Raw genomic sequence first — 14,783 nt, forward strand, 5'->3', positions numbered from 1 at the left:
TCTCTGTCCTTGGTGTTTATGGATCACGCCTGGCTGTTCTGTGGGGAAAAATTGTGGAGGGTTGGGGGAAAGAAGAGAAGTAGGGAAGCCAGTTAATAGCATACTGCAGTTAATAGGTTACGTACAATAGATGGTCTGGGATCACAGTGGTAAGATCGGATTTGGGGAGAAGAGGATGGGTTTGGAATTTACTTGAGAAAGCTGGGAGGATTTACCAATGGTTTGGAGATGACAAAGGAGGGAATCAGGAATCAAAAATGGTATCTTAGTTTTGGTTTCAGAAATTTTGTTTGGTGGTGCTATTTCCTGAGGTGAGGGGAAGAGAGAGGAAGGCAAATAGAATCAAGAGTTCTTGTTTTGGCCACATGCTTTTTTAGAGGTTGCAGGCACCACGTTGAGTCAAGCTCAGTGGAGAGATGGGAGAGGTGGAGGTAGGCATTTTGAGAGATGTCTGTGTATAAATGGTGTTTAAAGGTGTTCACATGGAGCAAATATAGAGAATACAGCAGAGGATCAAGCTCTGGGGCATTTAATGTTTCCTGTCAGGGAGAGGAAGAGGAACAATCCAAAGAAACTGAGAGGGAGCAGCCGGTGAGTTAGGAATAAAACCACAGAGTGTGATATTCTAGAAGAGAGGCGGCTGAGGGGAGGAGTAATCACTGAAGTCTTGTGGTTCCAAGAGGTCATATAAAATCAGTCAGAATAGATCAGTGGCCCTGGCCAGTTTCCATGAGAGACTGTTAAAAACTTAAAAATTGGCCGGGATTAGAGATCTAATCCATTCAATTCTTTTTTTTATTTTTAATGTTTATTTTTGAGAGAGAGAAAGAGTGCGCCTGCAGAGGGGCAGAGAGTGGGAGACAGGAACCCGAGCTGGCTTTGCACTGACAGCAGAAAACCCAACGCGGGGTGCGAACTCACAAAGCAAGAGATCTTGATCTGAGCCCGAATTTACGAACTGAGAGATTATGACCTGAGCTGAAGTCAGACACCCAACCCACTGAGACACCCAGGCACCCCTCCACTTAATTCTTTATTGCATGGAGATTGATACATAAGTGCTAAATAAAAGTTTGAATTGCTTTCTCCTTACTACTTCTCAAGCTAGGGTGACCGATGGTCTGGGTTTGCCTGGGACGTTCAGTTTCAAGACTAGGGGAGGGGAAGTGTCTCCTGGGATGCCTTACATTGAACAGTGGCTAACCCTTGACTCAAGGACATCTCAAATAGTGTAAGTGTTCTTCCCACCAGAGTAGATTTTCTGTCAGGGGACCAGACTTTGGTATTTAGTTTTATTTCATGCTTTGGCCTGAGAATCTGCCTCAAAATAGTAACTCTCTATTTTTGTTTCTTTTCTCCTGTGATAAATGGTTTAAGACTTCATTACATGGTGCTAAAATAATTGAAGTCATTGATAAGATTTTAAATTACTTTAAAGAATGAGTTTAAGATCAGGACCTTTGTTCTATACCTTTTCTGTGTAGTAGATGTCTAGTGAATAAATCTGATTGCTTTATTGATGCTACTTTTCATTACTAAAATTCAGAGTTAGAGATGAACTGTAGTTCTTAGTTATCCTGCCGGAGAATGGGATGAAATATTTGGACTAAATTTGGTGTAAAGTTCAAAGTTTTCTACAAGATGGTTACGTTGTAGACAGATTGTGTGTTTTTTGACTGTAAGAAATATATGTTGCCTTCCCATGACATTACAGAAGCGTTTTTGAAGCTTTCTGAGTAGTACTGAGCATTACATCTTATTTTAGGAATGATGTACTGAAAACTTTGACTAGAAATTAAGTTCTTTAATTTTGGGGAGATATGTATTAATTTTCTCAAAACTTTATTTTGAAATGTTTTAGAACTAAAGTTTTGTTTCAGTTTTGGCACTTAAATGTGTTGTGTGTGGCACTTAGGTTCCTAAGTATGAGTAAACAAAAGGCTAATTGAGAAATAATTAGCCTACTCAGCTTTCTTTGGAGGTTAATGGCTACATAAATTAAAAGTAGCATTTATTAGGTCTGACAGTTTAGGAAAATTTATTTTGATTGGGATTTTTATTTTCTCCTGGATGTTGTTGATCCTTCTAAGTTTTGGCATAATTTGCTACCATGGAGAATATTTTTTCTAGTGGTACTATGAAATAGTTACAGTGAGAGACAAAGGTGGGCCTCTGGAATACTGCTTGGTATACTTTCTCCACATTTATAGTGGTTTTATTAAAAACTTCATTTTTTACCAGTGTGTAAACTGAAACAAAGACTTATGAGAGATTAAATTAAATGTGGTCCTCATTCCAGATGGCTGCCAATATACTTTTTTTTGAATACAGCATTTCAGGTAACCAGAAGATAAGCTAGGACTTCCACCTGTTTACATATTGACATCAACATGCATGTAATTTTTGTCATAGGAGGAGATAGACTTGTCTGTGTTGTTTGCTGCCCTAACCCTCTTGAATTCCTTGCTTTGTATAATGAGTACTTGGCATATATTTATTGGTTTGAATTCATATTTTTTGTGTGAAAGGCAAACCACTTATTTATCTGGTGTCTATTTAATTGAGGTAATTTTAATCTCAGCCTGAACCAGTGAAAACTCTTCCTTGTTATGGTAGAATTGAGAATAAGGAAATTTCAGAATTACGTCGAAGGAGTGTAGTCTTATACCTTTTGCGGTAATGTGTTTAAAATTATTCATAGTAGTTAATGAACTTCCCTATTTATGTTTAAGAAAACAAAGAATACTAGTTTTTGATTACTTAAAATTCAGTTTTAATTTTCATTCCCACCAACAGTGCACAAGGGTTCCCTTTTCTCCACATCCTTGCAATATTTGTTATTTCTTGTCTTTTTGATAATAGCCATTCTAATGAGTGTGAGGTAGTATCTCATTATGCTTTTGATTTTCATTTTCCTAATGGTTAGTGATGTTGATGTTGACACCTTTTCATGTACCTGTAGGCCATTTTTATATCTTTTTTGGAAGAATACCTATTCAGGTCCTCAGCCCATTTAAAAAATCTGATTTGTTGTTATTGCTGTTGCTGTTGAGTTTTATGAGTTTCTTATATATTTTGGATATTAACTCCCTATCACATACATAGTTTGGAAATACTTTTTCCCCGTTCTATATGTTGCCTTTTCATTTTGTTGATAGTTTCCTTTGCTGCATAGAAGCTTTTTAGTTTAATGTAGTCCCACTTGTTTATTTTTGCTTATGTTGCCTTTGCTTTTGGTGTCCAATCCCCCGCAAAAAAACATTGTCAAGATTGATGTCAGGGAGTTTACCCTCCATTTTCTTCTAGGAGTTTCATGGTTTTGGGTCTTGTGTTCAAGTTTTTAACCCATTTTGAGTTGATCTTTCTGTATGGTATGAAGATAGGGGCTCAGTTTTATTCTTTGGCATGTGGCTGCCCAGTTTTCTCAGCATCATGTATTGAAAGAGATCATCATTTTCCCATTGTATATTCTTGGCTCCTTTGTAGTAAATTAACATACCCTATATGTGTGGGCTTGTGTCTGGGCCTTTTTTTTTTTTTTTTTATGTTTATTTATTTTTGAGAGAGAGAGAGTGAGTGAGCAGGGGAGGGACAGAGAGAGAGGGAGAGAGAGAATCTGAAGCAGGCTCCATAGTGTCAGCACAGAGCCCGAAGTGGGGCTCGAACTCAAGAACTGTGAGATGATGACCTGAGCTGAAACCAGGAGTTGGACACTTAACTGACTGAGCCATCCAGGTGCCCCTAATTCTGGGCCCTTTATTTTGTTCCATTGATTTGTGTGTTTGTTTTTATGCCTGGCACTTTAGAAACAATATTTTTTCATATTTATTCAATTATCACAAAAACCCTATAAGAGAGGTACTCTAATTTGTTTTCTCTTTTTACATGTGAAGAAACAGAGGTACAGTTTAGGTAAGTGACTTACTCAAGGTCTCACTGCTAATAAGAGGTGGAATAGAGCTTGAGTCCAGGCAGCCTGGTTTCACAGTCCATTCTTTACCACTAAGCTACACTGTTATTTCTGTAATAAAAGAAAAAAATTAGGACTATTAGAGTCAGTTACCCTAGAGACAAACAGTACTCAGATGGACTGGAGGATGGCAATGAAGATCATAAATATTGTTATTTTAAGTGTCCTTCATTTTAGCTAGATACTCTCCAGTGTAGTTTGAGGTTTTTTTCTCAGTGTGTATTTGTGGTTACTATTAATGTGAATGCTTTTTTATGTTTTAATGTTCTTTTTAATTTTTTTGTGACTTGTGTTTTTTGGCCCTAGGAGCTTGTTTTCTCATATTTATTAGGTATTTTAGCCATCATCCCCTCAAACCACTTATAATTATTTTTTTTAACTGTTTTGGAAAATATTTACTGATCTTTAGGCACTTAAATGCAAACTAGCTCAAGGGATAGTTAAAAATCTGGATTTTAAAATAAACAGACAACAAGCTCCCCCACCCCTATTTAATCCTGTTTCTAAAAGGAAGAATATTTTTTAGACCTAATTATAATGTTTCCAGAATTTTAATTTTATACCATGAACATTTATTTGGTACCTAGTAGTAATAATGACTTAAGTTTATTGAGACCCTGCCTGGTCCTGGAGCTCTGTGTTAGAGACTAAAAAAAAAGAAAAAAAAGGTGTCTTTCACTGTTCTTAGTTTGCTGAGGGAGAAGAAAGGCCTACACAAATGGGTTAATATAATTTAGTAAATCCTGTTCTGGAATTTTGAGTGATATATTGGGAGAGCACAGAGTAGTAGTTATTGAATGCCACTGAATACCTCTTGGAGGAATCAGAAGACATTTAGAACAAGATTCTGAACTGGGACTTGTAAAGAAGGTAGAGAAGGAAAAGAGCATGGAGTTGTTAAAGAACCTCGACTGTCTGGAGGCAGTGATTAAGTGTGTGTGGCTAGAGAGTGTTTGTAGGGCAGCTGGCATAAGGGAGATAGGGGTTGCAAAGCATTAGAAAATGGGGCTGTAATTGGTGAAGAAGTTTGCCAAACTTTAGTTTGCAGGAAGGAACCTACAGATGTATATAAGCAAGAGAATGACAAATGTACTTCATTCTCAGAAGAGAACTCTGGTAGTAGGGTCGAGATAGCTTGGGTGGAATTACTTGCAGCAGTCCAGCCAAAATATATGATCTGTGACGGTGGACATCTAATTCAGTTTAGTATTTTCAAAATGGACTGAACAGTTTTAGAAACTGATTACTCTTAAGTGTTTAAGGAATAGCTTTTTTGTTGTGTTCTCTGGATTTATTCCTTTTTAACTTAGTTGTATGTTGATTTCTACTGATAGTATTGGGGCAGTTGAAGGCCACTTTGTGTAAAAGTACTTTGTACTTGTTAACATTTCAGAGGTGTTAAAAGGTGAGACATGTGCTTCTTATGTCATACAAGGGTAAGTGTGCTTTGATATTTTCTGTTTTGTTTTATTTTATGTAAAATGGTTGTCTCGATCCACTGATAACCTGCATTTTGAGAAACACTGCAGTTTGTGTTCATGATTTGTATTCAGCTTTTTATGTAAAAATAAATATGCTTTGTCAGTGATGTTATTTTTATTTTCTTCTGGCTTAGAGTGGTCATTAAAAAAATTAAGTAAGAGGCACCTGGGTGGCTCAGTTGGTTGAGTTTCTGACTCTTACTTTTGGCTCAGCTTATGTTCCCAAGGTCGTGGGATCAAGCCCTGCATTTGGCTCTGTGCTGAGAGTTGGAGTCTGCTTTTGATTCCTGCCCCCCTACCCCCGTCTCCCTCTGCCCCTCTCTGCCACTCACACGCTTTCTCTCTCTAAATTAAAAAAAAATTCGGTAAGATTGGTCGTTATTCTAAATGCAGAAAATTATAGGTATATCAACATATTGTGGAAGACTTGATACTGTATGCATTTTTGCTTCCAATTAAAAAAGTGCTTCAGAGAGAAAATGTAACAATAGGTTACTTCTTCATTTGATGCTAACCTTCTTATATTTCCAGTGTGATAAATATTAATAATTTTAAGTAACTTTTTCCCGGGCATTCAGTATTCTATTTAAAAGAATTGAAATTCATGTTAAAAAATTTAAAATACCATTTCCAAAGAGAAGTTCCAGCGTACAAAGGTACTTCTGTCTTTGTTCTGGAGAAAACTGATTTTACAGTCAGTTATTCAATTGCTTTAATATGATAGGACCTAGGTAAGACTTTATTGTCAGAGATCCCTGAGCCTCATTGTAATTTTTTTTTAAAAAGTCCATAGCATGTACCTAGAAATTGAGTAGTTCCCATTTCAGTAGCAGAGTTTTACAACTATAGTGTAAGATAGTTTTCCTTATTATATCCCCTGGTAAGCATATTTCCCTTCTAGTGCTTAACTACTTTGTGCTTCTGGATTGACTTGAATAGAGACAAGACATGGCATTCTCCTCAGAATGAATGAATTCAGTCTAAATTAAAGATTAGAATGTTGTTTTATTCATGACATTTGTTAATTATCTTCAGTATTCTAGGCATATAATATAAATTTTTTTTTTTTAAAGAAGTACAGTTGAACCTTGAACAATGCAGGAGTTAGGGGCACCAGTCCCCTGTGCAGTTGAAAATCTGTGTAAATCTTTTAACTCTCGAAAACTTAACTACAATAGCTTGCTGTTGACTGGGAAGCTTTACTGATAACATAAACAGCTGATTAACACATATTTTATATGTTATATGTATTATATACTGTATTTTTACAATAAAGTAAGGTAAAGAAAGCATTATTAAAATCATAAGAGAAAATACATTTGCAGTACTACACTATGTTTGTCAGTACCATAAGTTTATATCATCTGTGTATAAGATGAGTTGTCAGTATCTATATCATCTTAAATGGTACAAGCCTGTGTAGGTGTTGTATGTGTTAACTAACACTAGACACCAAAAATGAAAAGATAACCTGAAAAACACATTCATATATTACAGGTATACACAACAAGTCATGCATTGAAAGTGAAGAAGCAGTAATATGATTGTCCCACAGTAGCCTAGCCTATACACTAATGAATGAGTCATTGTAACATTTTAATGGCATACAGAATTATAGTCATATTCATGATATATTATTGGAAACTGTTAGATTTTTAAAAAACACTTAACGTGTGGTAGCCTGATATGCAGTTTTTTTCAATGACGAGAGAGGGGCATACTATATGGTAATGTAATTCTTTGAAAGCAAAGTTATAAAACAGTAAGAAAACCAACACATTATTAATTTTGTATTAAATATTACTCATTTTATGCCTATGTGAAGATAGGCTATCCACTACCATACAGGTTTTGCGCAGGATATTGTACATGGTGAATACTTAGGTGGTGATGATGATGATGGCATAAAAACATCTCACACAGTTCTTGCCATACAGTTACTGGATTTTCATGCAAAGACATACATACAACAGGTAAATTTTTTAACTGTTTGGCATGATGATTATTTCTATTCATTAAGTGGAAGTGGATCATCATAAAGGTCTTCATCTGTGTTGTGTTTCATGTTGAATAGGGAGGGGGGGAAAAAGGAGGGTCTTGCTTTCTCAGGAGTAGTAGAGGTGGAGGAGGTGAAAGGGAAGACAGTAGAGGCAAGCAAACTTGGTATAACTTTACAAAAATACATCATAATTTTGGTCTGACTTTTTCTCTTTCTCAAAAATGTTTCTATACAGTACAAGTGATTTTTCTACCATTTGCCTTAGTTTTAGTGCTTGTATCATGGAAAGGCCATGTTGTAAAAGAAGTCAAAGCAGTCTTGAGTAATCAGAACCGTTCTGCCAGATTGTTTAATGTCAGTTTGTTTTCTGACAGTGCTTCTATGTCGTCTTTTTCGTTGTCTGGCATTGGTTTAGAAGCACTCATCTCTATCAAACCATCTTCTGTTAATTTCTCTGTTGTGGTATCTATTTGCTTTTGAATTTCCTCAAGACCCGTATCTTGAAAGCCTTAATTTCCCACCTATTTTGCCATATCCACATCTGTTTCGCGATTCCTTTGGCTCTGTCGTTAATCCTGTGAAGTTATGTGTAACATCTTGACACTGTTTTCTCCAGCAGGAATTTATTGTTTCAGGGTCGATGGCTTTCACAGCTTTTTCTGTAACGATGTTGGTATCTTAAATGGTGTAATCCTTCCAGACTTTTATGATATCCTCTCTTTTGGGGTTCTCTTCCATAATGTTTTCAATGCTTTCCATAGGGAACCATGCAAGATGAATCTTAAAGGTCCTTATGACCTCTTGATCTAGAGGCTGAATTAGAGACCTTGTATTAGGGACAGGTAAGCCACTTTGATATCTTTGGTGTTCAACTCATAAGGTTCTAGGTGGTCAGGGGCATTGTCCAATACCAAAAGGGCTTTGAAAAGCAATCCCTTACTGGCAAGGTACTTCCTGACTTCAGGGACAAAGCATCAGTGGAACCAGTCTAGAAAAAGCGTTCTTGTTCAGCCTGTTCTACAACCAAAAGTCTGGCTGCTGATGGTTACCTTTTTTCTTCAAGGCCTGGGGGTTAGCAGCTTTACAGACAAGGGCAGTCCTGATCATACACCTGACTGCATTTGCACAAAACAATAGAGTCAGCCTATCCCTTCCTGCATTAAATTTGGTGCTCGTTCCTCTTCCTTACTAATAAATATCCTTTGTGGAAATTTTTTTCCAGAGTAGGATACATTTGTCTGCCGTTCAGGCAGATATCCTTTCTCATCAGTGATTTTTGTAATGGTGTTTGGGAGCTCCTCTGCTGCCTCTTGGTCTCAGAAGCTCCTTCTCCTGTTATCTTGACATTTTTAAAGCCAAACTTCCTTCTCAAATTATCAAACCATCCTGTGCTGGTATTAAATTCTTCAGTTTTATATCCTTCACCTTCCTTTACCTTAAGTTGTCATGTACTGTAATGAGACTTTGCTTTTTCTCAAATCAATCTAGAGTCTATAGGTAGGCCATTCTTATGGCAGTTTTGCACCCACCTACAAGCTGTATTTTCAAATCAAGAAAAAAAAATTTCATAAAGTTTCCCATATTTTTGCTCTCCTGCTGGTGTAGCTGCAGCAACAGCTTCGCAAATTTCCTTTTCTTTCTTTCTTTCTTTTTTTTTTTTTAACAATGGTCTTGATATTGGATTCATTTATCTAGAAATAGAAAGCAACTATATGTACTCAAACTGTAGTACATATCAAGCATTCACCTTTTTCTTTCTAATGTCCTGACTTTTCTGCTTCTTGGGAGCATTTCTAGCATCACCAGTGATACTTCATATGGGTCCCATGGCGTTGAAAGTTTATGTTATTGCACAAAACATAAACTATGAAAACTATGTGAGAACCATGAGAGATCAGTTTATTGTGCTACACATACTAGAGACGATTACCTTCACGTGGCTTTTTAAATGGATGCTCGCAACACGTGAGTTCACTGCAATAGCAACAAGAAGTGGCTGTAAAATCATTACAGCAGTATACTGTGTACTACAGTTAATTTTATGCAGTTATGATTTATTATTACATCTTTGCATTTATTTACATTTCTCTTTGAATGGCACCATGTATGGTGTGGAAGTGTTTATGTAAGTTTTGATAAATTGTAACTTTTTGTAATAGGATTTTTATATATTTTATGGGAGTAAGTGATAAAAAAGGACTAGCATCTACATATATTTTACGTGTTCATGACAAACCTAACTTTTTCTTAAATTTTTTGTTATTTCTAGGCTACTTGGTGTGTCTGCAAGTTTTTTCACACTGTCACAAATCTCCAGGAAGTTTTCTGATATGTTTACTTAAAAAATTCCACGTATAAGGGGAGTCACTCAGTTCAAACCCATTGTTGTTCAAGGAACAACTATAATCTTAAAAATCTAAAACTTTATTTTTTAATTTCTCGGTTAGTAAGATTGGACATTGTTTCATATCTTTATTTGGCATTTACATGTACTCCCAGCCTATTTATGCTATTTGCTGGGTGTTTCTGAAAAATATTTCTCCAATAGGTTTGCATATGGGAGAGAAAGTAGTGGACTGGTTACCCTTTTTGATAATGGTTTAGACAGGACTTTGAGTTCATATACAGGGGATATTACCTGAGGAGCCGATTGAAGCAAACATTTTGGTATAGATTATAGGCAGATCAGAGAACAGGCCTGGTTACAGAATACTTTCACTTGGTGCTTTTATAGGTGAGTAATTAATTAAGTGAATTAAAGTAAGTCCCATTCAGAGAGAGGTCTGGAACCTACAAAGTTTTAAGTGGTTGTTCTGGACATCAAAGCTTGTAGAAGTGCCTCTGGTCAATATTTTAAATTTTTAGTTAGTTTAAATGTATATGGTTTTCGAGGCTACTTATTTGTTTTATACATCTATGAAACCAAAACATTTAATTTATAAATTACATGTAAATAGAAATTCAAACTAATATTAACATGACATAATGTTTTATTAAAACTAAAGATTTAATGTTGGAGTTAATATTGGTAGAAACCACTTCAGTTCTGGTTTTATTATTAATCTGTTTATGAATTTTGATTTTTTAATATTAATATAAAGAATGGCTATCCTGAAGGTGTGGTAAAATGATTTAATTCATTTTATGGACATGTTTATCTTTCTGTGATCCTTATGTTGAAATCTAAAAACTTTATTTTTTCTAAAGACTACTAGAGGGCACTTGGGTGCCAGTTTCAATACTGTGCCAGTTTGTAATTCTGTGAAGATGTCTTGTTTCATATCATGATAAGTGCCTCATGTGTTATTTGCTCTTTACTTAGAAGTAGCTGTACCCATGAACATAAAACACAAATGTGGGCATTAAAATTACTCAGATCATCTGTGATGTGCTTATTAATTTTTTAAGGATGCATTGAAATGAAAGCCCCAAATTCTTATGTAGAACTTGTTAACTTCCACAAGTCTTCAGGCTCCAATTTGAGAATCACTGTGTTAGCCATTCATAAAGATATGTGCTTCTATAGCTTTTATATAAAATTCAACAGATTTAAAATTGCTCTTTCAGATCATACTAACTTTTATAAACTAGTAATAAATAGTTCACAGACTGGTACTGGTTCACAGATATACTTTGGCATTGTAATGGATACTAATTAATGAAGTATGCAGAAAAGTAAAATGAAGGATGAAACCACAAAAGGTAAATAAAAATTAAAAATGGAAAAGATAAGTAAAAATAAAGACTGAGAGAACATTGAAAAGTGATGTTAGCTAAAAAATAAAGATTTAATATAACTCAAGGGAAAATAGAGCAGAGAGCCAAGATGTTATGGTGTTTAACTTTTACCAAAATGTAACTAAAGAAATAAATACACGATAATTTTAAATGTTAAGTGATAAGTATATAATAGAAAAAAAAAAAGATTTATTTTCCATTAGCATATTGCACTTAAATTATCATGCGGTATGATTCAATTAGGCTTTCCCTGGACCTCCATTCTCAGCTAATGCCTCTGTGTGGAATGACAGATGCCTGCATATCAAATATTCCAGAGCAGAGTGCTGGCATTTATAGACAGATAGATAGATTTGACATTTTATTTTATTTTATTTTTTTATTTTTAATTTTAGAGAGACTGTGAGCAGGGTATCGGGGTAGAGGAAGAGAGAGAGAATCCTAAGTAGGTGCCATGCTCAGTACAAAGCCACATGTGAGGCTTGATCCCACCACCCTGGGATTGTGACCTGAGCTGAAATCGAGTCAGATGCTAAATTGACTGAGCCACCCAGGCATCCCAATTTGACATTTTATTTTATTATTATTTTTTAATGTTTATTTATTTTTGAGAGAGAGAGCATGAGTGGGAGAGGGGCAGAGAGAGGGAGACAGAGAATTTGAAGCAGGCTCTGTGCTAATTGCACAAAACTCAAAGTGGGGCTCCAGCTCACAAAGTATGAGCAGAAGTAGGATGCTCAACCAACTGAGCCACCCAAACACCCCCTGATTTGAAAGTTTTAACAAGGCAGCAGTATGTGTTTAATTAAAAGTTCAATACCTGTAAGGGGAAATCAGAGTCCTTCAGCAGAGGAAGCTGCTAAATCAGCATTGAATTTTTAGGTGTATGATATGTAAGTTTATTTGATGAATCTTAGATATCACTGATCTATTTTAATTATTTGACAAAAAATAACCTTTTTTTTTTTTTTTTTTAGTTTATGTGTATTTTTTCTAAGGTCAAAAAAGATCTGTCTACTCATAGACATTGTAAATATGCTAACATTTGCATATTTTCCTTTGTAGGCCCAGATTATTCCTCATCAGCATGGTTACCTGGTAATGAGTCCTTGTGGCAGGCCACAGCTGTTCCATCCAACCATCGAAATAATCATATCAGGAGACATAGTATAACTTCTGACAGTGGTGACACCGGCATTGGAACTTCTTGTTCTGACAGCGTGGAAGGTGAGCGGAAATTCCTAGTGTTTAGACATGAGCCTTCAGAATGGTTGTCATTGAGAACATTTAAGGGATGTATTTTGTTGTTCTAAAATAAGAAATTATAAACTAGTGTTTGAATATTTAATAATGTTCAGTGTTGTTATATATCAAAATTCTTTCTCTGATCATATTAGTTTTTCCCTCATTCACTTTTAAACTATTTATTTTGAGATAATTGTAGATTCACATCCGATTTTAAGAAATAGTGCAGAGATTTTATGCATTCTTTATACAGTACCTCCAACCCCCACCCATGGTAATATCTTGCAAAACTCTACACTATGGTATCACAACCAGAATATTGATACAGTCAAAATACAGAACATTTCTATCACCGCAGTGTATACTTCGTGTTGCTCATGCTCCCCCATCTCCCTTAACTCTTGGAATCCACTAATCTATTCTCTATTTTTATAACTTTTTCATTTCAAGAATGCTGTATAAGAGGAATCATACAGTATGTAACCCTTTAATTTTTTTTTTTTTTTTTTTTTACGATTCATTCAGGTTGTTGTGTATGTCAATAGTTTATTGCTAAGTAGTATTTGGCATTGGTGGCATTAGATAGACCACATTTTGCTTCACCATTTACCCACTGAAAGATACTTTTCAGTTTCAACTATTGGGAATAAAGCTGCTATAAGCATTCATGTGCAGGTTTTGGTATAAACATATGTCTTCATTTCTCTGTGGTAAACATTTAGGAATGAAGTTGCTGGTTGTATGGAAGTTGTATGTTTAGTTTTTAAAGAAATTGTCACATTGTTTTTCAGAGTGATTATTTCATTTCCATTTCATGGATCATCATGAAGGATCTAGTTTTTTCTTCATTCTAGCTAGTATTGGTTTTTTTTTAAGTATTTTTCTTTTAATATTTTTTAATGTTTTTTTATATTAAATATCATTTATTGTCAAGTTGGTTTCCATACAATACCCAGTGCTCATCCCAACAGGTGCCCTCCTCAATGCCCATCACTCACTTTCCCCTCTCCCCAACCCCCATCAACCCTCAGTTTGCTCTCACTATTTAAGAGTCTCTTATGGTTTGCCTGTTTTATTTACTTTTGAGAGAGAGAGAGAGAGAGAGAGTGCACGTGCGCGCAAATGGGGGAGGGGCAAAGAAAGGGAGATACAGAATTTGAAGCAGGCTCCAGACTCTGAGCTGTTAGCACAGAGCTTGACATGGGGCTCGAACCCACGAACCATGAGATCATGACCTGGGCTGAAGTCAGACACAACTGACTGAGCCACCCAAGTGCCCTGCATTGGGCAAAGAAAATGAACTTCAATCTTAGTTGTACAAAAAGATTAAGTCACCATGTTTCGGTTTTCAACATCTTGTACATTCTAAGACAGGTTTGACCCTTGTCTGGCTCCAAAGAGGTAAGCTCTAAACCCTTGGAATATCCTGCTTAATAAGAGTGTCTTTGTTTACCTGGGGACCTTGGTTTTCAACCTTGGTGGTTTTTAAATTCTGGCCTTTCTGATGAGAATGTAGTGGTATCACTGTGGTTTTAATTTTCATTTCCTTCAAGATTAATAATGTTGAACAATTTCTTCACATGCTTGTTTTCCATCTCTATTCTCTTTGTTGGTATGTTTCTTCATGTCTTTTGCCCATGTTTTAATCAGATTATTTCCTTTATTTTACTGTTGAGTTTTGAGAGTTCTTTATGTATTTTGGATACTAACCCTTTGTTGGCTATATGGTTTGCAAATATATTCTTCCACTCTGTAGCTTGTCTTTTTATTCTCTAAAAGTGTCTTTTGCATAAACATAAAATTGGATGTTTAGTGTGGTTTTTTTCTATATGGATTTTGCTTATAGGGTCAAGTCTAAGAACTCTTTGCCTAGTCCCAGATCTTGAAGATTTTCTCTTAATTTTTTTCTTAAATTTTCATCATTTTTTCTTTTCCATTTAATTCCATGATCCATTTTTGAGTTAAATTTTTATAAAGTAAGTATGTTTGGGTGTCTCCAAGACCACCCTTCATACCAGTGATTTGCTTTAAGGAATCACAGAACTCAGAAGAGCTGTCATACTAATGGGATCAGCCATAGAGAAAGAAGCAAAGGGCAGGATCTAGGAGACAGTAGGCCCAAACTTGCATTGTCTTCTCCCAGTGGAATTGTGTCTGCTTAATTCTCCCAGCAGTGATTTGTGACAGCACATACAGAGTTTTGCTAACCAGGCAAGGTCCACCCAAGCCTTGGTGTCCAGGATTTTTATTATGGTTTGGTTATGTTGGCATGGTTGACTCCATGTGTGGATTACCTTACTCTGTAGTCCTTGAGAGGTCAAGCTGGTATCACATGATTCAAGCCTTCCAC

The 14,783-nt window shown here is 35.7% G+C and overlaps 1 protein-coding gene across 2 annotated transcripts in view; it reads left to right on the top strand.

The window, feature by feature from the left end:
• The window catches only part of CEP85L (centrosomal protein 85 like), a 169,237-nt gene that overhangs the window by 5,669 nt on the left and 148,785 nt on the right, over nucleotides 1–14,783 (top strand). For both annotated transcript variants that reach the window (XM_019418202.2, XM_019418200.2), the window contains exon 2: nucleotides 12,254–12,415. In XM_019418202.2, the coding sequence (XP_019273747.1) occupies nucleotides 12,254–12,415 (162 nt within the window). The remainder of the gene's footprint in view (nucleotides 1–12,253; nucleotides 12,416–14,783) is intronic.

Source organism: Panthera pardus, unplaced genomic scaffold (genome assembly GCF_024362965.1).
Source record: "Panthera pardus isolate Hobbes unplaced genomic scaffold, ASM2436296v1 HiC_scaffold_17, whole genome shotgun sequence".
In the NCBI taxonomy this organism is placed as follows: domain Eukaryota; kingdom Metazoa; phylum Chordata; class Mammalia; order Carnivora; family Felidae; genus Panthera; species Panthera pardus.